At 41.1% G+C, this 24,742-nt stretch overlaps 1 protein-coding gene and 1 long non-coding RNA gene across 11 annotated transcripts in view; one reads left to right on the forward strand and one right to left on the reverse strand.

Moving 5' to 3' along the window:
- The window catches only part of cabin1 (calcineurin binding protein 1), a 570,396-nt gene that overhangs the window by 420,464 nt on the left and 125,190 nt on the right, over positions 1 to 24,742 (reverse strand). For 7 of the 8 annotated variants that reach the window (XM_069933017.1, XM_069933018.1, XM_069933016.1 and 4 more), the window contains exons 21-25: positions 21,490 to 21,635; positions 17,368 to 17,629; positions 14,362 to 14,532; positions 9,665 to 9,754; positions 2,919 to 3,070 (exon numbers count right to left, since the gene is read on the reverse strand). In XM_069933017.1, coding sequence (XP_069789118.1) covers positions 2,919 to 3,070; positions 9,665 to 9,754; positions 14,362 to 14,532; positions 17,368 to 17,629; positions 21,490 to 21,635 — 821 coding nt within the window. The remainder of the gene's footprint in view (positions 1 to 2,918; positions 3,071 to 9,664; positions 9,755 to 14,361; positions 14,533 to 17,367; positions 17,630 to 21,489; positions 21,636 to 24,742) is intronic. The other variant, XM_069933020.1, reaches the window with a different exon arrangement.
- LOC138759980 (uncharacterized) lies at positions 4,356 to 8,423 on the forward strand. 3 transcript variants are annotated; one of them, XR_011355293.1, is made up of 4 exons: positions 4,356 to 4,613; positions 5,049 to 5,180; positions 5,386 to 5,729; positions 6,746 to 7,208. It is a non-coding gene; the product is annotated as an uncharacterized lncRNA (long non-coding RNA). The 3 variants fall into 3 exon arrangements; XR_011355292.1 differs by lacking the exon at positions 6,746 to 7,208 and adding an exon at positions 7,223 to 8,423 and having other exon boundaries at positions 4,357 to 4,613; XR_011355294.1 differs by lacking the exon at positions 6,746 to 7,208 and adding an exon at positions 7,223 to 8,423 and having other exon boundaries at positions 4,365 to 4,613; positions 5,386 to 5,583.

Below are 24,742 nucleotides of genomic sequence, written 5' to 3' on the forward strand. Positions count from 1 at the left end.
AGCGCGCCAGAGAGGGAGAGCGCGCCAGAGAGGGAGAGCGCGCCAGAGAGGGAGAGCGCGCCAGAGAGGGAGAGCGCGCCAGAGAGGGAGAGCGCGCCAGAGAGGGGGAGAGCCAGCGCCAGAGAGGGCGAGAGCCAGGCCAGAGAGGGCGGGAGCCAGGCCAGAGAGGGCGGGAGCCAGGCCAGAGAGGGCGGGAGCCAGGGCCAGAGAGGGCGGGAGCCAGGGCCAGAGAGAGCGGGAGCCAGGGCCAGAGAGAGCGGGCGCCAGGGCCAGAGAGCGCGCGAGCCAGAGAGCGCGCGAGCCAGAGAGCGCGCGAGCCAGAGAGCGCGCGAGCCAGAGAGAGCGCGAGCCAGTGAGAGCGCGAGCCAGAGAGAGCGCGAGCCAGAGAGAGAGTGCGAGCCAGAGAGAGTGCGAGCCAGAGAGAGAGAGTGCGAGCCAGAGAGAGAGCCAGAGAGAGAGAGAGCCAGAGAGAGAGCCAGAGAGAGCGCGAGTGAGCCAGAGAGAGAGAGAAAATGAGCCAGAAAGAGAGAGAGAGAGAGCCAGAGAGAGAAAGAGCGAGCGAGACACAGAGCACCAGACAGACACACAGTGCGAGACAGATTAAGAGAAAATAAGTATAGGAATAGGTAGAGATGGGGACAGTGCAATCAGTCAGGTGTTAGGGTTACCTAAAATTAGAAAAGTAAATGTTTATGCATTAGGTTAAGGCTGTCTAGGAGCATTAGGATGTGTTGACCATCAAAATGGATGAGGACAAGGACAGACATGACACTGTAGGAATGGCTGGGGAATTAAAATGCTTGGCAGCAGAAAGCTCAAGTTTGGATCCAATGTCAGAACATAGGACTTTTGGCAAACCGGTCACCCAATCTGTCTTTGGGCTCCATTGCTTTCTCTCTCTCCCAGTTCTGATGAAGAATCAATGACATGTTGACTGCTTCTTTTTCCTTCAATATTTCATGACCTGTTGATTGTTTCCAGCATTATCTGCTTTCATTTCACATTTCCAGCATTTGCAGTTTTTTAACCTTTTATTTAATGCAAATAGAGCTTGGCTTCAAATCTTGTAAAGATCCTGTAACACAATACACAAATGGGCTGGAGAAACTCAGCAGGACACAAAGCATCCTTGTTAAGTAAAAGGTAACCAATGTTTTGGGCCTAGGCCCTTAGTCAGGTATGAACAAAAACAGGCAGGCTCCTGAATAAAATGTGGGGAAGGGGCAGAAGGAGAGGGGGAAGGGGCAGAAGGAGAGAAGGAAAGGGCAGAAGGAGACAAGGAAAGGGCAGAAGGAGAGAAGGAAAGGGCAGAAGGAGAGGAGCACAGGTTAACATGCAAGGGGTGATAGGTGGCTGCAGGTGGAAGGGTAGAAATATAAGGTACTGATCTTCCCATGCCAAGTAGTCTCATTTTGGCAGTCCATGTGCCCATGGACAGACATATGGGTATGGGAATGAGGTGTGGAATTGAAATAGTTGGTGACTGGGAGGTCCATGCTTTTGCAGAAAACATGTGTAAGTGTTCAACAGAATGATTTTTCAGTCTCACTGATGTAGAGGTGGCCACATTGGAAGTACCAATGCTCCCAAAGTTGCCTCCTCTACATTGGGAACCCTTTCCTGCATCTACTCTATTTCACACACATTCTTCTGTCCTGACTCATTCCACTCTAAGATACAGAAGAACAGAATTCCCGTGGTCTTCACTTCCCACCCCAACATCTGCCATATCCAATCTGCAATTTATGGCACCACTGGACACATCTTCCCCTCCCCACTTTCCATAGAGACCATTCTCTCCAGGACCCACTCATCTATTCATCCCTTCCCACAAATTGCTCCCTTTGCACTACCCCTTTGCCACAGGAAATGCTGCACTTGTACCCACACCTCCTCACTCACCAGGATTCAGGGCCCAAAACAGTCTTTCCAAGTGAAGCAACGTTTCATTTGTGAATCGTTTCAATGAGCACCTTCACTATGTATGCTGTAACATCAAGGACCTGCCAGTTGCCATCTATTTCAATTCCACACCCCTTTCCCATGCCAACATGACTGTCCATAGTCTCAAGTACTGTCAAACTGAGGCCACCCACCAAATGGAAGAACAACACCCTGTATTCTCTCTGGGCACTTTCCAACCAGATAGTATTAACGTCAACTTCTCCAGTTTCTGTTAATCCCCTCCCTCATGTCTCTATCTTTCCCTAACCCTCTGTGTCCTTTCCTCTTGCTCCCCAAACCCTTTCCTATCAGAGAGCTACCCTTTCCCCTACTCAGCACTTTTCTACCCTCTCACCCATATGATCTCTTGGCTGTTGGCCTGCACTCCTCCTCCTGCCCCTTTCTCCCTCCTCCACCTTTTAATTCAAGCATCTGCCAATTTCTGCTTATACCTGACGAAGGGCCCAGGCCCTAAACATTGGTTACCCTTTACTTCCCATGGATGCTGCGTGACATGTTCAGTTTCTCTCGCACATTGAGGTATGGCACTCAACCCCAGCATCTATAGACTTGTTTAACTCTAAAAACAGGTTTACATTAAGTTTACACAAAAATGCTGAAGAAACTCAGCAAGTCACATAGCACTAAGTTGACCTAAATTTGAGGAAGTCAGAAATGAAGGCACACTCCTCACAAATGCTCAAATATATAACAAATCAAAAAAGACAAGTTAATTTGGCATAAATCACCACCACAGAATGAATCTAATGTGCACTACATTAAACAACCCAACAATGATTTTAAAAGTCAGATACAAAGGCATTTGAATTCACCATTTGGGATCGTTTTTCAATAGGCTACAGACAATAGTGTGTAAGAGTGACGATTCTTTGTAAACTGGCAATGCCGAAAGATCAGCTATTTAGTTGTAATAACGTTGTGATCAGTAAAGTTCACTATTTAATGCCACTTACTTCTCACTGACTTTAAATGAGCTCTTCTCTTCGCCTCTGGCGAAAGGTCCATGTGCTGCCTCTTTTATGTAGCTAAAGAGCATCTCACAGTCCACAGTCACTTCATCCTTCTCCAGCAGTTTGAGGATTGAGGCATGAAGTCTGAAGTAAACCTGAACATTATATGGTTATATGAACAGATAATTCCCATATTCAAAACTTGCACCTTTAATAATGTTCTCCCAATTTATTGCAGTCATTATCTTTCCATTTCTAGAGGTGTTGAAATTGGAACAGCAAGGAAATTTACATAAGTTTATCTAGAAACCCCAGCCCCGGTTGCACACTGGGTCCACAACCAGATCCAACTCATAAAGGGGCTGCCACTTTCTCACGGCGACGTGTGAGGAATGAACCAATTCAAGCTGGCAATGCTTAGTTGCTTTCCATTTGGAATATTTGTCTATTTATACCAGTTTCTCAAAGGGAATGATTTCCTACCAAGTTTGAAAGCATATTATGTGAATTATATGTAATGTAAAAAAATACAGCAAGATTCTTCAGTTGCATATTAGTTAGTATACAATGTTCCCCATATTTGGGACAAAGACACTTTTTTTCCTTTACTTGCTCCTGTGCTCCAAAGATTTAAATTTGTAATCAAACGATCCACATGAGATTAAAGTGCACATTCCAGATTTTATTCAAGGCTATTAGCATATATTTTGGTTTGACCATGTGGAAAATACAGCACTTTTTTTTCCATAGTCCCCTTATATCAGGGCACCATAATATTTGGGACATAGCAATAATATGTTTATTAAAGTAGTCACAATGAGTACTTTGTTGCATATTCTTGCATGCAATGACTGTTTGAAGACTGTGATTAATAGACATCACCAGGTACTGAGCATATAACCATATAACCATTTACGGAGCGGAAACAGGCCTGTTGGCCTTTCAAGTCCACACCAGTTCACTTGTATATTTTCTTGCCGGTCATCCTTCTTTTCACTAAGTAGATTCTGCTGTTTGCCACAGGCCAGTAGACCATGTCTGCTGAGTAAATACACTTGCTAGTGACGGCATGGTTGGCATAGCAGTTAGAGCAACACCATTACGGCGCCAGTGATCGAGACTGGGGTTCGAATCCCGCACTGTTTGTAAAGAATTGGGACATTCTCTCCATGTCTGCTTGGGTTTTCCCCAGGGGCTCAGGTTTCCTCCCACGTACTGGGTGGGGTTGCAGGTTAACTGGGTGTAGTTGAATCTTCAGCTTCTGCTTGTTTTGGGGACTTATCCACTTAAGTTTTCTCTTCAGCATATGGAAGGCATGCTTAATTGAATTTCAATCAGTTGGCTAACTTGACCATTCAAGAATTTTCCAGTCTTTAGCTTTGAAAAACTCCTTTGTTGCTTGAGTAGGATGTTTGGGATCATTGTCTTGCTCTCGGATAAAGCACTGACCAATGAGTTTGGAGGTATTTGCTCAAACTTGAGCAGACAAGATATTTCTATACACCTCAGAATTTATTTTTCTACTACCATCAGCAGTTACATCATCAATGAAGATCAGTGACCAGTACCTGTGACAGCCATACATGTCCAGGCCATAACACCCCCACCACCATGTTTCACAGATGAGATAGTGTGCTTTGGATCTTGGGCAGTTCCTTTACGCCTCCACATTTTGCTCTTGCCATCACTCTGATACAGGTTAATCTTGATCTCATCTGTCCACAAGATCCTTTTCCAAAATTCTGCAGCCTCTTTTAATACTTCTCAGCAAATGATAAACTGGCCATCTGTTTCTTGTATCTTGCAGAGTAGCCTCTGTATTTCTGCAGACAGCAGTCATTGATACATCCACAGCTGCCTCCTGAAGAGTATTTCTGATCTTTTTGACAGGCATTTGGGGATTTTTCTTCATTATGATGAGAATTATTTTGTCATCAGCAGTGGAGATCTTCCTTGGCCTACCAGTCCCTTTGTGATTACTGAGCTCATTTTAATAATACTCTTCTTAATAATATTCCAAACAGTTAATTTTGGTAATCCTAATGTTCTATTCTTGTTTTTCACCCTCATCATGGCTTGTTTGACTTTCATTGGCACAACTCTGATCCTTGTGTTGAAAAATGGCAACCACAGACTCCAAAGGTGATCAAAAGCTTAGAAACAAGCCCAGCTCTCTTATAACTGCACCAATGAAGCAATTAAACATACCTGAGTACTCACCTGTGTATGCCCTGAAATGGGGGAACTGTAATGGCACAGAGAACGGTGAGTGAAATGCTCATAACTTTAGTTGACTGTCATTATAAATGTTACTTTGTATTCACGGAACTTTAATTCAGATGTTATTTATAGTCATTTCATCGAATGTTGAGGAAGATCATTTCAAGTTTACATGTTAAATAAAATATTTAAATACTTCTGAAATTGTATTGGAAATAATTAAAATTCATCACTAACATGTCTCACTCAGCCTTCAAGCGACAATTTATTGGATCAAAGTCACTCTCATCAGTACGCTGACTGCTTACTAACCCACACCTGCATGCTAATACTTCCACACATCACTTTGATGATATCATCAGCGGCGACTGGCACCGCTCCCGGCACAGTCAAGTATACGACGGCGACAGCCACCCCACAAACTCCAGCCTCTGAGCCACGCAAGAAGGCGAGTGAATAAAACTGTCCTGCGACATAACAGCCTGGAAGGTTGACAGTTTGGCATGACCTCATGCAATACAGGTCGACCCTGACTTACGATGTTCCGACTTAATATTTCAAAGTTACAATGATCAGAATCCGTTTTGAATAAAGGTAAGTCGGGGTCAATCTGTATTAACGTGACTACCTTTCCTTCTCTGAAGGAAATGCTTCCATCCAATCAGTGCATGCAGATCACTTCCTACCCCCATCAGCCCCACTAAATGTCATCATTTCAGTGCTCCTCTTATAGTGACACCAAGGAAACGTGCTTTGGCAGACCCAATTACGTTTCTTTTTAAAAAAAAAGTAATTTGGAACACATGAGCAGATTGCCATCGCTGGGGAAAGAAGGGAGAGAGAGCAACGGCAATCTGCGCATGCATTCCAAATCACAACAGAGGTTGCGAGGTGACGCTGCTGCCCCAAGTTATAAGGAGAAGATAGTGAGTGAGGGAAAGGGGGTGCCAAGAGCAGGGTCATCTTGCTCGCTGCCCCGCCAAAAGGCAGCAGGGGAGGAAGGGCTAGATTGGGCGGCGAGAGGGACAGGAATGTTGAGTGCGTCTCCCTCCTGCAAGTTGTACACAGTCTTCTTGGTGCATGGAGTTCTCAGATGCTGTGATACCAAGGCTGTGGGGATCAAACTCCAATGTGTGAATAAAGGTTTTCAGCATCCTCTCCCCAACCGCCCATGCATCTGAGCTCCAAATGCCCCTGCCTACCTGTATCTAAACTCTGTTTTCAATTTTTTTGTGGATTATTCTAGGTATGCATGATAAGATTGTCACATATTTTTAAAAAAAATCTGTACATGTAGACTGCAATTAAAGGTACATGATCCTTTACCCGGAACCCCTGGGGGACAGTGTGTTCCGAATTTTGGATTTTTCCAGATTTTGGAAAGCCAGATTTAAGCCCACCCGAATTGTGCTGCCGTTCTCTCCCCCTCACCTGCCCAACTCGCGCTGTCGGTCTTTCACCCCCCCCTCACCCGCCCGAGTTGCGCTGCCGGTCTCTCCCCCATCCACCCGAGTCACGCTGCCGGTCTCTTACCCCCAACTCACGCTGCCAGTATTTCCCCCTCACCTCTCCCCCAGACTCACGCTGCCGTCTCTCTCCCCACTTGCCAGATTTTGGAGCTTTCTGGATTTTAGATGTCCGCATGAAGGATAGTGTACCTGTAACAATAATTTCAACTTATGATGCAAGCGCCAGAAACGAACCCCATCGGAAGTCACAGGAATGGGCTCCTACCACCTGGTAGTCCAGTCCTCACATGTGAGCAAAGTGTATATCCCCAGAATGGTGGAAGCAGGCCTACAAAGTCCAGGTGCATGTACTGGAAATGGGAATACAAAACAAAATCGCCCAGTTTGGATTTGGGGTGTCTCAAATCTTCAGTGTGTGGACATGCCAAGCATCCAACATCCCATTTAACAGGAGGTCAGGTAAAATATTCCATAATCAGTTTGAATGATACTCTTCTGCCAGGATGAGATAAATTAAGAAGAGACTCAAAAAATCTCCCACCTCTTTACTGCCGATACAAAAGGCCTTGGTCTTCCTGTGGAAAAATCACAGACTAACTTTTTATCCGATTCATTCAGGATCGCATCTTGAAGATGGAGACCAGAGTTGATCTGGTGATACCAGATGCTGTACGTGAGCCATGGTGGTGAAATCGACTGCAGTAGTCCTATGTAAGGCATCAATGTCGTGCCTGGACAGAGCATCGGCCATGGCATTTGGTCATCCTCAGATGTGCCTGACGTCAGATGAAATTTGTAAGATAAAATCCAAGTGTCGAATTTCTAGGGATGAGTCTAGACGTGTACTTGTACTCGTGTATGCATAAAAAGTTGGTGATCTGTATAAATGGTGCGAGATAAATGGCACAGAATTCTCGCCTGAACGTACTATACTTTGCCTGAGCTGGTGACAGCTTGTCTGAAAAAAAAATTGCAGAGGTTCCAATTGTCCTAGGACTCATTGTTCTAACACTGCTCCCACAGCATTGGCAGACACATCTGTGGCAAGAGAGAACAAGGCGTTGGGCTTTTGATGTAGAAGTCTTGTTGCATTCGCAAGCGCAGTCTTCACATCATTGAAAGCATGCACGGCATCGTCTCCCAAAATCAATGGTCTTTTGGAAACTGACTGATCAGATCCTCTTAGTTGTTCATCTAGGGGTGAATAGAGATGCTGAGGCATTCAGCAGGAAACAGCAATAGAAATTCATCACGCCTAAAAAAAATAGCAACTAGCCAAATTTAATGTGTAACAGCTACAGGAAATTCTCAAATTTCTCGCACTTTTGATTGATAAGATGCTAGCATTTCACAACTCCATTTGCTCCTGCTGACTTCCCAATCCTTCTTTCTTCATTGCAGAGGTCATAGACATAACGAGGTCGGCATAATCCGCCAACTGATCATGGGTGGGTATCTGAAAGACACTCACCAAAATGTCCTTGAACATGACGAGGTAAACATTGGAGGTACCTCTGTTTCCAAAAATCCCCTTCTACAGGTTGTGTTCCAGCTCGCTGTGCCATTTCCTCCACATCTTGACGGTGGCCTATCACCTAGCATGTAATCAGCTAGTAATTCGGCAATGCAAGTCTCTCTAGACAGCTGAGTACGCCACTGAATAGCAGTGTTGTATGGGAGGTTACCATCTGGATCCACTAAAACATTCTCTACCACAGGCAATCTGCTCTGGAAAACCCTCCACAAGTAAACCATATTTCATCTTCTGACCTTGCACACTGAGTACGGAGAAATGCACCCTAGAGGATCATGAACCACGCTGGTGTATTATTAATAAAATGAAAAGGTGCTGTGAAAGCATGGGGTCACCACTTGTAATGGCATTGATTTACCCAATTTACACAGAATTAAAGAATACACTCCCTCATTTCTTTCAGCGCAAAATGGAATGAACTTGCTTCTCTTCAGACACAACACTGCATTCTTCAACTCCCCAAACACCACCCAGCCAAACCCTGGTGATCCTGACACATTCTCCTCCTCCCGTGTCAGAGATCGATCACCCGTATATTGACGCTTAACCCATTTGCGCTTGCACACTATTACTCCTGTGCTTCACTTCAATTACATCATCATCAGGGACCAGCACTGCTCCCAACGCAGGGAAGTACATGACAGTAATTTCTACATGGTCAAATAAAAATGTACACTAATAATCTTTAATAAAATCTGGAATATGCACTTTAATCACGTGAATTAGTGTGGAGCACCAGGCAATAAAGGGAGAAAAAAAAATCTTTGTCCCAAACATTATGGAGGGCAACTGTATATCCAGTATGATGGAAGTACTCAAACTATCACTCAACTGATACCTAAAGATAAATGGTATAAACGGGCCTTTGCAATTGCATGTAAATTCTGGCTTCTGGTCATTAACCTCCTCAAAATTTTTTCTTTTAAATGGGATGCGTGCAATATAATCGTACACAAAACTTTGCTGATTTTCTTTTGCTCTAGGTTTAAAATAGATTCCAGCATGGTTTTCTTTCACAGAGTGGGATTACTGAAGCAGTCAAAGTGAACAATCTTAAAAAGACACAAACACAAAAATACCTTAATACTGAGAAAATGCAAAGTGGAAACATGCAGTCATAAAACAGGACATAAATACTTTGGTGAGAAATCAGTATTTTATGTTGATTAATACAGAGAATTGCTGTCAAACTAAATGCTTTCAATATCCATTCATACTCTGTTCTTAGTGATGTAAAAAAAATGACAAAGCGATTATCTAGGTACCTATTGCTCAATTGTAGGACAGAGCTCCTACACCTCTCAGACATCTTGATGTGGAAATGAATGAAAAACAAAAGGTCTTCCTATTGACAGCAAGCAAAGGCTTAATTCTGCAGTTCAATCTGGTGTGGAGTGTTTTACGTCGAATTGTACCCCCTGAAAGCTCAAGAATATTTGCACACTGAAATACGAGTTAGAAAGAGACAAAAGACACAAGCACTCCATTGCTGGAGGTCTTGCTTTGCTTGTCATGTGATTCAGTACCTCAAGAGCTTCCATTGCTAGATCAGGTGGATTGTGATAATGGATCTTCCGTGGGTAATGTGCTGCATCTTCATGGAGGTTATGTGCTGCCTGGACAAAACAAACCACCACAGTGTTTTTAAAAAAAACATTCACACAACAATCTAAATTAGCTCTCTTTGTTTCCAACTACTCAAAAATGCAATAAATCCTTTCAAAATGCAGTCTCAGATGTAACATGAAAGAACTTGAACTTGGCATCCACTTTGCATCCAGCAGGGCTCCAAAATACAATAATGATCTGATCAGATAATCTGCTTAAGTGATGTTAACTGAAGGAGAGTTTTCATCAGGATACTTGAGAGAAATTCAGCATGTCCCCAATGTCCTTTCCAAATTTTAATAATGCACCATCAGATGTATCCTATTGGGATGCATCACAGCTTGGTAAGGGAACTCTTTGAAGAAGAGTTGTGAATGTAGCTCAAGCTATCAACTCCATCTACACCTCCTGCTGACTCAGGAAAGCTGCCTGGCCACATGCTCCTTTCTACCTTCCATTGGGCAGTATCTGAGCTCAAAAACACAAGCTTCCATATTCAAGAAATCTTTCTTTCTTTCTTTCTTGGCTGCTATCAGTCTCTTGAATGGATCTCTCATAGGTCAAAAAAATACAATCCCCCTATTATGATTACGTATATTTTTTATATTCTGTTTTTGTCCTAGTATCATGATGCCCTGGACTTTTTGACTTGCAGCAACATTACACCCTGTACTTTGTTTCATTATTGCGGCAGCTGCTGTGTGGGGTTACTTGCCTGGATTGCACGCAAAACAAACCTTTTTCATTCTATTTTGGTACATATAACAATGAACAATTCAGATATCACAAGCATTTCTTTGTATTATGCCATGGAAATTTTATGTCCGCATGATGACAAATTGGATTAACATTACACTTGAAAGCATCTTTTACAGCACACCAAGCCTTTCCTGGTACACTGGAATCACAGACTCTGATCAAGCCTCTGGTGTGATGTCTGGATGTGTAATTGATAAACATTAGTGCAATAGATGCCAGGAACTATTCCAAAGGAAGCATACGAAAAACGATCAGTGTGGGGGGGAGAAAGTCAAATTAAGAACAAGAGTGAGAAAAATCAGAAGAACACAAACTGACCATCAGAGCAGAATGCGACAGCAGTGAAACACTGATAATCCAGCATGCGATTGGTTGGAAATTCTAATGGGTCAAAATCAGGTTCATTCATTTGACTAGAATGCACGTCTGTGGGCCCAGTGTGCAGCTGGGAGCCAGGATCGGGTCTGTGGGCCCAGAGTGTAGCAGTGGGCCAGGATCTGCTCTGTGGGACCAGAGTGCAGCTGGGGCCTGGGATCTGGTCTGTGGGTACAGAGTGAAGCCAGGGGCCGGGATCTGGTCTGTGGACCCAGAGTACAGCCGGGGCCTGGGATCTGGTCTGTGGACCCAGAGTGCAGCCGGGGTCCGGGATCTGGTCTGTGGGTACAGAGTGCAATCAGGGATGGGATCTGATCTGTGGGGGCTGGGATCTGATCTGTGGGGGCTGGGATCTGATCTGTGGGGGCTGGGATCTAGTCTGTGGGTGGAGTGCGCAGCCGAGGCTGATATCTGGTCTATGGGTGGAGTGTGCAGCTGGGGTCCAGGATCTGGTCTGTGAGACCAGTGTGCAGTTGGGGCCGGGATCTGCTCTGTGTGTAGAGTGACAAGGATACTGAAAGGCTGCAGAGAGACTTGTTTAGATTAGGAGAATGGGAAAAGGGGTGGCAGATGAATACAATGTTGGAAAGTGTACGGTCATGCATTTTGGTAGAAGAAATAGATTGGCTGACTATTATTATGGGGAGAATATTCAAAATTCGGAGATGGAAAAGGGCTTGGGTGGCCTTGTGCAGGATATCATACAAGTTAACCTCCAGGTTGAGTTGGTGGTGAAGAAGACTAATGCAATGTTGCCATTCATTTCTAGAAGGATAGCATATAAGAGCAGGGACGTAATGTTGATACTCTATAAAGCGCTGGTGACACATCACTTGGAGCACTGTGTACAGTTTTGGGCAACTTATTTAAGAAAAGTGCTGCATTGGAGAGAGTTCAGAGAAGATTTACTAGAATTATATCAGAAATGAAAGGGTTGGCATATGAGAAACAATTATCAGCTCTTGGACTGTATTCATTGAAGTTCAAAAGGATGAGGGGGACCTAAGAGGCATTTTGAATGCTGAAAGGCAAGTACAGAATAGATGTAACAAGGATATTTCCCATTTAAGGTATTTTAAGACAAGAAGGCATATCTTCAGGGTAAAAAGGCATAAACTTAAAACAGAGATATGGAAATATTTCTCGTCCAGGATTCATGAGTCTGTGGAATCTGTTGCCACAGATGGCTGTGGAAGCAAGGTTGTTGGGTGTACTTAAGGCAGAGATTAACAGGTTATTTGATTAGTCAGGATATTAAAGGTTATGAGGAGAAAGCCGGGGTTGAGTGGAAGGGTGTATCAGCTCATGATAGGAATAGTGGAGTAGACTCCGTTATTCCAATCATGGATACATGCTTAGCCTACTGCTCTACTCATGATACACCCTTGACTGTGTGGCCAGGCACAATTCCAATACAATCTACAAGTTTGCCAATGACACCACAGTTATCAGTAAATCACAAACGGCAGTAAATCATAAACCATTCTTTGAATGGTGTCACAACAACAACCCTGCACACAATGTTACCAAAGCCAAGGAAATGATTGTGAACTTCAGGGGGAAGGTTAGGAAACATGACCCAGTCCTCATCAAGGGCTCAGTAGTGGACAGAATCGAGAACTTCAAATTCCTGGGGATCATCTCCGAGGATCTATCCTGGAGCCTCCTTGTTGATGAAATCACAAAGAAGGCTCGCCAGCAGCTATACTTTGTGAGGTGTCTAAGGAGATTCGGTACGCCACCAAAGACTCTCGAAAACTTCCACAGGTGTACAGTGGAGAGCATTCTAGATGGTTGCATCACTGTCTGGTACAAAGGCACCAACTCTCAGGACAAGAATAAACTCAGAGGGTTGTTAATTCGCCCTATGACATCACAGGCACCAGACTTCACTCCATTGAGGACATCTACATAAGGCGGTGTCTTAAAAAAGCAGCCTCGATCCTCAAAGACACCCACAATTGTTAGGTCTGCTTTGTTCATGAATGAGTGAGACAAACACCAGGCTGAGTCGAAATCAGGGTTCTTTGTTCTTTATTACCGGATTGTAACACTTGCGACTAACCATGTTAGTCGGAGAATGCATTCTGCCGTTATCAGCAAAATGGTGATTTTTTATACCCTTGGATATGTGCTTAGAACATCATCATATCATTACTTGTCCAATGACTAAAACTGTTGCTATCCTTTCCCTGCTAGCTTCCTGCCTCTCAATCCATCAATGTCTCTCTTATCTTGTAAGTACAAGGATGCATTCACATCTTGTTACAGCCCTGCACATTCCCATCTCATGATGTTTTACCTTACACTATCCAGGCCATGCCCTCTTCACACTGCTACCATCAGGAAAAAGATACAGGAGTCAAAAGACGAGCACTCAGCAGCATGAGAACAACCAATTCCTGAATAATCAATGAACTAAAAATACTCCCTAATTTTCATGCACTTTTTTTTTAAGATTTATTGTAGTAAGATAGTTTATAATATGAATTTTTACACTATGCTGCTGCAAACACCAAGTTTCGTGACTTGTTCACCATAATAAATTTGTTCTCACTTGATGGGCCAATGGGCCTACTTCTGCTCCTATCTTGTGAATTGCACGTGTCTGAAACTCACCCCAACTTTAAGTTATTAACATATTTTCCAAGTCAATGGTTGGACAGGTAATCAGCTCAGATTTTTTTTGTCATATTTGGAAAAACTATCAAAATGCTGTGGAATTGATTCATGGGAGAAATTCTTCAACTTACCCATCTATTTTGGAGCAGCTTGACAGCGGCATAAGCAATGACCTTCAAACTAATAATTTCTCAATAAACTTTCACCATGTTACCATAAAGTAACAGAAATTCGATGTTACACTTTCAAAACTGCAGTTTTAGGTTCAGTAATAACTGCAACTATATTTAAATGATAGACTGCGCCTTTGAGAATAGAAAATGTGAAACTCGGCAAAAAAAATCAATACTGTTTATTTGTTTTGACACATAGAACAGGAATTCCAATTTTCCTTGAACAAATGGTGTTGAAAAAGAACTTCCAAATTCCGTGCTTCCAACCTTTGAGCATTCTCCACTTTCATGGCGATTGCCTCAGATGAAAGCCCAATCCAATTTCTGCTTCAAACACTGATCTACATGTACTGAAGGAGAAAATATACCCAAAGTGGGCTACTTGCAGCATAACATAGACCCTCTGATCATTTGTGCATCATGCAATGATACATTAATTTCTACAACAACTTAGTATCAGCCCTTGGGACAATTTATCAGATCTCACTGCAGTGTCAGACTAATCTTTTGTCTACCTATTTAAAACACAATATTGTTGTGAAAGACATTAAGGAGAAGACAGCAACAAGATCAATCACTAGCAACAGTCATGTCACTTTTTTTTAATTTCAGTGGCTTTACTTCAATACTGAGGTGGACTGACAAAATCCTAACAAAATTGACTGGAGCCCAAGAACAATGCTGACCTGCTTGTAATGTTCCAAGTATTCCTTTGGGGGTTGTTTCTGTTTCTCTGCGATTTTACCCAACATGTAATGAATGAGCCATTCCTCCTCATCGCCATCACCTTCACAATGTGCTGCTGATAGGAAACATTGCTTGGCTGTCTCAAGCATGCTGTCTCTTCTTTCTTCCATCTGTGGTGGACAACAAAGACAATGAATCGCACAAAAATAAAGTTTTGGTGATCATTTGGCACGCTGTGAAGACCAATGGCAGCAAATCATGTGCCCATCATCCGAACCACAGAACAACATGAAGAAAAGTAGATAAAAAGCAAAAAAAAACTTTGAAAAGGGAGCTTAATATCTCAGTTTAAAATTGAAATTAAAAATGATACTCCTGTAATTTCAGTCAAAATTAACTTACCATTGCTCCCAAAGACCAGTAGTTTTACTCAGCAATGTTCCATTTTAAACCATGAAATTTATGCATATTTGGCTTTTTTGTTGCCTCTCCATGCACACTTGAGGAATGGCACAAAGTGCTTCCTATATAATAAATGAGCACTGCTGTGTTCAAATGCAGACATCTTAAAGACTCAACATCAGCTGAGATGTTTACCTGTCGGTGTTATCTGGCCTGTTGCATATTTAAGTGTTCTGTATCAGAGGTTTTCTCCCCCTTCAAAGTACAACACCTCTGAAAAAAGAAACTACCCAAGCCTACTAAAGAGTGGCTCTTACGTAATGCAATCAACTAGCTAGGTAGTAAACATCAATCACCTTTAAAGATTATAAATGACTAAACAATTGTGCAACCACAAAAATAATCCATCCACACTCAGTACTTTTCTGGTCCAAAGGCTTCAAGCCCATGGCAAGTTGATCAACCAGATCCAAAATCGGGTGAGTAACAGAAGACAGGCAATGATGATAGGGCCTTGCTGCTGTTTTTGTGGGCCTGTGACCAGCTGTGTACAATATAAACTGATGCAAATGTAGGGGGTACAATGAGCAAGTTTGCAGGTGATGTGAAAATTGGCGACAGAGAGGAGGGGAGTGATGACAGTGATCAGCTGGTAAATTGGGGAGGTAAATGGCAAATGGAATTTAATCCTGAAAATTGTGCTGTGATGCATTTTGAGAGTTTACTAAGGAGAAATACCCTGAATAAGTAGCCAGCATTGAGGAACAAAAGGAACTCCAAAGATCCATGAAGATGGCTGCATGAGTACATCAGAGAGTGAAGGAAGCCAACAGGATGACTACCTTCATTAGCAGCAGCAGCATGGAGCTAGACCAAGATGGTCTTGGTGCAACTTCATACAACGTTCATTTGGCCACAACTGGAGTGACATATGCAGTTCTGGTAATCATGCTGTAGAAAGGAACTGGTTGCACGGGAGAGATTGCAGAGGAAATTCATTTGATGGGTTGGATTTCTTTGGAGCAGGAGGCAGCAGAAGGGTAAAAAAATTATGAAAGACAAAGTTGGTTAAGTGGGTGAGGGTTTTGAGGCAGATTTTTTTTCGAATTTGGTTACAATTTGGTCCAAGGAAAGAGTGGAGGCCAATACCTTCACAACATTCACAAAGCTCAAAATTTATACCAACAGGCAAAGGGACGAGGGTATTCAATTAAATTTGTTGTGCAACAGGGAAAATAAGATGCAATATCTCAGAAGAGAACACAAAAACAATGAAATATTAAATAAAACAGTCTGTAAAAAGCCAAAGAAATGATTTGAAGTGTTATCTATCACGATTCTCTTCATAGTTCACTGCACTGTCAAGTTTTGCGTTAACTGCAAATTCGAAGTTGTTACTTCAACCTTGGTCTTGGTCCAAATTAAATGCAATAGTTTAAACAAAAGACAACAGCCCTAATACTAATCCTGAGGGAACACTATTATTTGCCTATCTCCAATCCCAAAAACAATCATCACCAGGACGTGCTGTGACCTGCTACTTGGTCCATACTATCAATGTCCCATTTATGCCACATTCTTCAACTTGCTGATGAGCATACCATGTGGCATCTTATCAAAAGATTTCTGGAAGTCCATCGACACCATATCAACTGCATGACCCTCAGCAACTCAATCCATTACCTTATCAAAAAATTCAATCAAAACAGCAAAACATGATATGATTCCGACCAGTGTTGGCTTGTCTTAGTTAATCAATTTTCCTCTCACTATTAATCCTCTCATGGTTCGAGCTTTCTGAAATCTTGCTCATCACCATAATCTGTTGTTGCTGGACTTAACCTTGCACATTTAACAAGGGAGTAACATTCACCACTTTCAGATCTTTGGCACATCCAAAGACAGCAGAAGAGAGCCCTCAAGATCCTGCGATGCATCCCATCTCGGCATAGTGGCTTACCCGCTAACTTCAACCAACTTTTCTAATATATTTATATTTGTTTTTAAACATACCTGTCTCAACTAGCTCTTCCTTCTCTCCAATTTGGAAACTGTCTCCTTCCTGAAGACAGGTGCAAGGTACTCATTTAGTACTGTAACCATGCCTTCAGCATTCATGTACAAGTTTCCATTTTATTTTTCTTACAGGCTCTGTATGATGTACCTTCATATGGACAACAGACTGTGTCCAAAAGAGAAATGATTTTTCCCAAAGATTTGTCAGTTGATTCAAAAGGCTACTCTTCAGGTATGGTTAGATGTCAGAAGTGTTTATTTTACACCTGCTAATAGCTGTAGTGAACCAAATAGAACACAGCTTATTGCCTGGCCCACTGAAAAAGGAATCCTCAGGGTTGCATGTGATGTCATGTATGTACCCTGACAATAAATCTGAAATATGAATCTGAAATCTGTTAACAGATCCAGTTATAAATTCACAAAGTATCCATTTCAAAGCAACTAAGAAAGCAAGATATAAACCAAGAACAAAGATGGAAAGAGAGCAATAAGAAAAGGCTTAGATGCAAGGTCCAATCCAAAATTAACCTCTAACAATTAAATGTGCTCTTGCTGATAATGTACTGTGACTTTTAGATACTCACTTGTTGTACAACTTCTGATGGCAACTCCATTTTCCACTGCTTTAGCTGCCGTGAAGCAAATGAGTGCAGTGCATAGGACATGGAGCCATACTCAATCCAGAGTGAGAGATTTGAGTGGTCTATCTCAAGTGCCCGTTTAAAGCAGTTCAGAACAGCAACTGAGTGTTTCCAGATAGGGCCATCACTCTTCAATTCATTTGAATTCAATTTGTCCTGGATACGGCTGGCTCGAGCCAGAGCCATACCTGCCCATGAATCAAATCTACGCAATGGAAGTTTAAGATATTATAGAGGTTAGTCTACAGATAAAAAAAATTTGTCAAGCCTCTAGAGAACCATTCTGATAATGAGTCTGTTGTCTCACACATTGTAAAATGCACCAAATTTCTTACATGCTGTAGCTGAATAGGTATGTTGTTTAATAAAAACAATAATATACAGAATTGAATTAAACAGATAATAAATATAATAAACAATAAATATTCAGATACAAATAGTCACATTGCCAAAAAAAAGTGACTTTGCAATAATGTAGACTATCTATTTGTAGTATCGGAGCATCCAGGATTAGTGGTTCAAGAGCCTGAAGCTGTTGGAAAGAAACTGCTTTCACAATTGCATTCGTCTTGGAGACACAAGAGACTGCAGGCAACTATTCATATCTAACAATAAACTCACACCTTATCAAATGGACATCATCCACACAAATTACCACCATTAACTTCACTTTTTATCAATTGGTAGTAATTTTTCTAAGCAATCAAGATTTTGGACAAAGTAGGCATGTTCAAAGTAAAGGATACGAAAACAGAGAATTAAAAATTTGCCACAATATGCTGCATCATTCTGGGTCAGTTAAACAGTCAGATGCACATCACAGCCCATCTATCTGCTGTTGAAATACGATGCACACACAAATTGTTTCATTTCCCAAATCTTAAAATTTTGAAGAGCCAATTTAACCTGTTCACTTCCACCTGCCTTGCCTACTACACAGCAAAGAGATATTCTGAAAGATACTTCAATGCCGAGAAAGTGTATTTTACCCATTTTGGAGCATTCAACGTTTGCTATGTTTTGCTGCATTACAACACTGGTTGTCACAAAAAATGCAGAAGAGGAATGGTAAGAAATTGCAATTGTGGTTTTCTCCCATTTTAATTGTTAGAAACCAAATTGTTAAGTGACAGCAACTGCTGCCTAAAAATATAGTGGAATTCTTAGTCTCATCCAGCCATGGCTGGGAAATGCTTTAGCACCATTAAGGATTTCTCTCCATGACAGCCAAACAGAGCTGTGGAAGTGGTGAATGGAAGCAGCGAATGGAAGCAAGGAAAAATTGTCACATTGCAAGAATGTGATAGGTAATGTGATGCCCTATGCTCTGGAGCAGAGGTTATCAAAAAATGTGCATTGGTGGAACTGCTGCCACAGCAGAAAACAGAACTACAAATCTCAACACCTAGTACATGGATGCCTTGATCCTGGCAGCAAAAATACAGCACTTACTCCCAGATTTTAAATTATATTATCAAGCAGCCCAATTGAAATTTGTCACCTCTTTTTTTAATAGAGGAGACAAACATTCATGGGTAAATATAGAGCTACATAAAGTTAGAGAAAAGATAGCAGAAGACATGATATATAAATGGAATTCAGAAATATTTGTGGGGAATAATAAAACATCGTTAGTAAAATATATTATTAGTACTTGGAAATTAGTTAATGGTAACAAAGCAAATGAATTACGAGTCTCGTTGAAAATGCCTCTTGCTCAGAACAGACTCTTACCAATCCTATATGACAATAAAAATTTAGAAAATCGGCTCCAATATTTGATTAAATATTTGGGAGACGATTATGAGCAAGAGGTATTTATGTCATGTTTGATCAAATTAAAATAAATTTGGGATTTCACAAAATAGGTTCTTCTGCTATCTTCAACTGAGATATTTTTTAAGGGATGTATTAGGCCCAGAACTAATTTTGATGCAGATTAATGGATTGGAGATTGTGATTCATGAGGGAATTTCAAAGAAACTTATTTCTAAATTGTATCTTCTACTTCAGGAGGAATCTCTAAAACCAGATTTGAATAAATCAAAAGAAAGATGGGAATTAGACTTGGCAATTGAAATTGATCCTTTTTGCTGGTCTGACATTTGTGGGATACAATTAATGTTCATTATAGATTAGTTAATTATAAATGTATTCATCAATTATATTTACCACCACATAAATTAAATAAATTTAATCTAACTTTTCCAAATTTATGTTTTAGATGTGGCACAGAAATTGGTACGTTTATACATTCTACCTGGTCATGTACCAATGTGACATCATTTTGGAAAGATGTGGGCAATTTTTTGGAACAAATCATAAAAATACATTTACCATCAACACCCAAGCTTTTTCTTTTGGGAAATATATATGATTTGGAACCCTAATTGAAGTTGTCAAAATATCAATAAAATTTTTTTAAAGTCGGATTGGCAGTGGCCAGGAGATGTATAGCAATTGCATGGAAATCTGAATCCTGCCCTAAGACTGATTGTTCAAAGAGGGAGATGCAAAATTGTATTCCCTTAAAAAAGGTGACTTATAATATTAGAAATGGGTATGATACATACTTTAAAATATGGAAACCATATTTAGATATTATGGGTTTGGATATCTAATGTTTTCTCTTCTACACCCCACCACCACTTTTTTTAAAATCTTAATGGTTGAACCATATCATCTTGGTTTAATTCTATTTTATTAATATCCTGTCTTTCTTTTTGGGAGGGTGGGTAGTTCTCACAGTAGCTTTGCACATATATCTATATTCTTTTTTCTTTTATATTTTTTTTATCTTCTCACCTTTATGTACTATACAACCATTTACTTTTATTCTAGTTTGATAATTAAAATTATCATTTGGATATGATTCTATTATTATATTGGATGGTATACAAAACATAAATATATATTTTTTTAAATACAGCACTTATAAAGGAGTCAGGCAAAATAAATTCCATGTCCCAGCAGGAATCCCACAATACACATGTGGTTCCTGACTTCCTGAGTCATGTACTCCATGCTTTGCCAAGTGAACAAGAAGGATTGTAACTCACTGCCTTTCCAATTTGTTGTTAAGTTATCAACAAATTGTCCTGGACATTAGGTGAAGTGTGACAGAAAATGCCCAATCTGATTTAAAGCAAGCTCAATAAATATTATACGTGTAGCTTGTGTATAAAAATGCATTGTAACAATTTATCCACACTCTGTGCCAAATCATTCAAAGTCTCCGACATTAAAATGTGCTCTTGATCAAAGCCTTGGTAATGCTACAAGGGCTGGTTTAAGAGACATGCTGGAATAGAGACAAGAGATTGCAAATTCTGAAATCCAAAGCAAAAAAACAAACTAGTAGGGAACTCCACAGCTGAGGCAGCATTTGTGGAGGCAAAGGGACAGTTGACGATTTGAGTCAAGATATTGCATAGGGCTCAAAGTACAAAGGCGAGACATACATTATAAAGAGATGAGGGGAAAAGGGTGTGGAAGAAGCTGGTGGATCCAGATGAGAAAGGGTTGATGGCCAGATGGAGCCAGGTTGGGGATAGAAGATAGAGACCAAGGTTGGGAGGTGATGCGGAGACAAGGAAGAGCTGCACACAATGGAATCCGATATGAAAGCAAAGTTATGAGTGGAACCAAATATCGGAGGGATAATGGACAACATGGAAAGAGGATTGGGGAGAGTGTGGGAGATGAGCATATGGGGAAAAGAGAAGGAACACGTGAGAGAGAAGACCTGGGTGGATCAAGAGAGAAAGAAACTGTGTGGATGTAGATCACCTTAAATTAGATAGTTCAACGTCTGTGCTTTTGGGTTGTGGACTAAGCTAGAAATTGGAAGGAAGAGGATACAAAACTATCTGGCAATAAAGGCATAAACCTCCTCTTGCAATGTCTTGCAGGTTCCCTTCAACCATATAAGAACTCGTATTGCAAATACAGGAAATGAGATAAAGAATATTCAATTACAAAAAAACACTCTAATCTTTCCAAAATACCACCACAGTTGATTTTCTTGAAGTCAGGACAACACCACTGAACACGAGCAATTCATACCTGGCTGGGCAGACACAGATATCATGCATGTAGAATTTAATAGCTTTGGCCTGCTCTTTGTTCTTGAAATGATAGTCAGCCAAGAGGTAATACAATTCGTTAACAAGTGGAAGCCCAGAATCTGTTCCTTCTGGGAGTGCTGGCACCTAAGGAGAAAGGAAAAATAAGATTCATCAGATTTAAAGTTGTTACATTCGCCTTTAAAAAAAAATTCGTTGATCACTAGAAATCACTTTCTAATTTACCCAAATAAAGCTCAGTGAAAAATTTCAAGAAAGCATCTTTAATACAAGCTGCTACTTAATTACTGCAGTTGTTACCCTTTTCTCTTTCTTCCTCTCTTCCAAAAGGATTTAATTTCAGAAGTTTCAAATTATGCAAAACCACAGCAAAATTCATCCAAAATCTTTCTTCAAACAAGCTGCCTCAAGTGAATATTTGTCCCTTCAATTTGCAGATTTCATCAACAGCTCTGCTATTCCAGTCTTTTAAATATCTTTGAATGAGTCACCAACTCTGGTAACATGTTTTTAAGATCCAGCACAGGAACATGCCCTCTGACCCCTGAACCTGGGCATGTTATGTGACCCACATGATCAATTAACCTACTAACCCTGCACATCTTTGGAGCATAGGAGGAAACTGAAGCCCCCGAAGGTAATTCACGCAGTTTCAGGATAAACTTGTAAACTCCTTACAAAGAGGTGGATTCAAACCCATGTCACTAGCATTGTAATAGCTTTGCACTAACCACTATGTTAAGCGTGCCTCTGATATGACATTTTCACAAGGGTTTCACAAAACAGCCTCTAGCCTCCAACTATGTCAAAAGCTTAAGTGTCCTTGTTTACTGTTGATGTTTTACAACTAGGTGTAAATGTTTAAGAAAACACATTTTCCTCTACAAAGGTCACACATCTGGATGTATCATCCCAAAAAAGATAAATTGTACAACTAAACAATGCATAAAATACTGAAGAAGAAATATAACCACAGAGCATAAACTGGATGGGGTGGAAAACAGACGTTATAATTACAAAAAAAAACACATCTAAAATAAATTAATGTTTTATAAAATGTTAAAAGTTATCAAGTCTGGAAATATTCATCAGCATAATCTGTAACCACAGTCATGTGTTATAAGTTTCAGTGTTCAGAACAATTGCCACACAGACGGTTGTGAACATGGCTCAGTCTGTCACACAAACTTCTCCTCTATCAACATCTTTACCTCCTGCTTCTTGAGCCAACAGATTATAAGACTCATCCCACTCCAGCCGCTCTTACACTGCTCTTATACTGACTCTATTCAGAAAGGAGATTCTAGAGTGCGAGATCACATGCCACCATATTCCAGAACAGTTCTTTTACATGCCAGATTGATTAGCGAGCTTTGAAGTAAAGGAACCCCAAGGAGGCAGGGATCACCGTGTGATAAAATTCAACCTGCAGTTTAAGGGGGAGAAGCTAAAACCAGATAAATCAGTACTTCAGTTCAGTTAAGGTTAACGACAGAGGTATGAGAAATGAGCTGGCTAAAGTTGATTGGAAGGGGACCCCAGCAGAGATGTCAGTACAGAAGCAAAGACAGAAGTTTCTGAGAGCAATTTGGAAGACATAGGATCATTTGCTCTCGAAGAAGAAGCATTCCAAAGAAAGGATGAGGAGTGTGGATGAAAAGGGAAGTCAAAGTCTGCCTGAAAGCAAAAGCAAAAAAGTATAAAATTGCAAAAATTAACAGCAAGCTTGAGAATTAGGAAGCTTTTAAAAGTCAACAGGAGGCAACCAAAAAACAATAGGGGTGAAAAGATGAAATACGAAGGTAAGCTGGCTAAAAATACCAATATATTTTCAGATATATAAAAAGTAACAGAGAGGCATGAGTGGACATCAGATCCTTGAAAATGACAGGCAAAGAGAAAAGGCAGGTGAAGTGAATATGTATTTTGCGTTGGTCTTCACTGTGGAAGAAACCAGAAACATCCAAAAACTTGAGCATCAAGGGCAAAAGTAAGTGCAGTCATTATTACTAAGGAAAAGATGCTTGAAACTCACCTTCTTCCAAAGACAGCTAGACGCCTGAACGGACTGCAGCCTGAGGTCCTGAAAGAAGCCACTGAAAAGATTGCGGAAGAATGAGCAGTGATATCTTAAGAATCACTATAGTCAGGAATAGTTCTAGAAGACAGGAAAATTGCAAAGGGACTGCAGAGTCCAAAGGAGGTTGAGCAGGGCAAGGTCCCTATCTTGACAACGCTTCAATCGTACTGTGATCATTGCCTTCTAAGGGTTCCTTTACATTACAGCACTCTAATCAATCTGGTCCATTGCAGAAATGAAAGTATCCTGTCTGGCTGCATTATTGCATGGTATGGTAGCTGCAAAGCATCAGACCAGAAGTTTATTCAGAGGACCATCAAAGCAGCCAGAAGATCAATGGGTTCTCCCTTTCCTCTATTGAGGACATTCACCAAGAGCATGCTTAAATTGGGCTTGAATAATTGTTGAGAACCCTTTCCATCCAGCACTCAGTATCTTTGTACTAAGATTAAGTAGGTGGTTCAGGAGCATCAAAATCAGGATTGCCAGGCTGAGAAATAGTTTCTTTTTGCAGGCTGTGAGATCGATGAACAATACCCTGTGACCAAATAATTTTAAATATTTTTATATACATATTTAGTTTAAATTGTATCTGTACGTATATATGTGTTTATTATGTGCTGTGTAGTTTGTATGTGTGTTGCATCGTAGTCTGGAGAAATACTGTTCCATCTGGTTGTATATTTGGTCAGATGATATAACCATATAACCATATAGAGCCCAGAACAGGCCAGTTTGGCCCTACTAGTCCATGCCGGAAAAAATCCCCACCCTCCTAGTCCCACTGACCAGCACCTGGTCCATACCCCTCCAATCCTCTCCCCTCCATGTAATTATCCAGTCTTTCCTTAAATGTAAATAACATCCTTGTTTCAACCACCTCTGCCGGAAGCTTATTCTACATCCCAACCACCCTTTGCGTGAAGAAATTTCCCCTCATATTCCCCTTATAATTTTCCCCCTGCAATAATCAAACCATGGCCTCTGGTTTGAATATCCCCCATTCTTAATTGAAAAAGCCTATCCACGTTGACTCTCTCTCTCCCTTTTAAAATCTTGAACACCTCCATCAAATCCCCCCTCAATCTTCTACGCTCGAGAGAAAAAAGCCCCAGGCTGCTCAATCTTTCTCTGTAACTCAAACCCTGACATC

The sequence above is a fragment of the Narcine bancroftii genome, chromosome 4 (genome assembly GCF_036971445.1).
Source record: "Narcine bancroftii isolate sNarBan1 chromosome 4, sNarBan1.hap1, whole genome shotgun sequence".
Lineage (NCBI taxonomy): Eukaryota > Metazoa > Chordata > Chondrichthyes > Torpediniformes > Narcinidae > Narcine > Narcine bancroftii.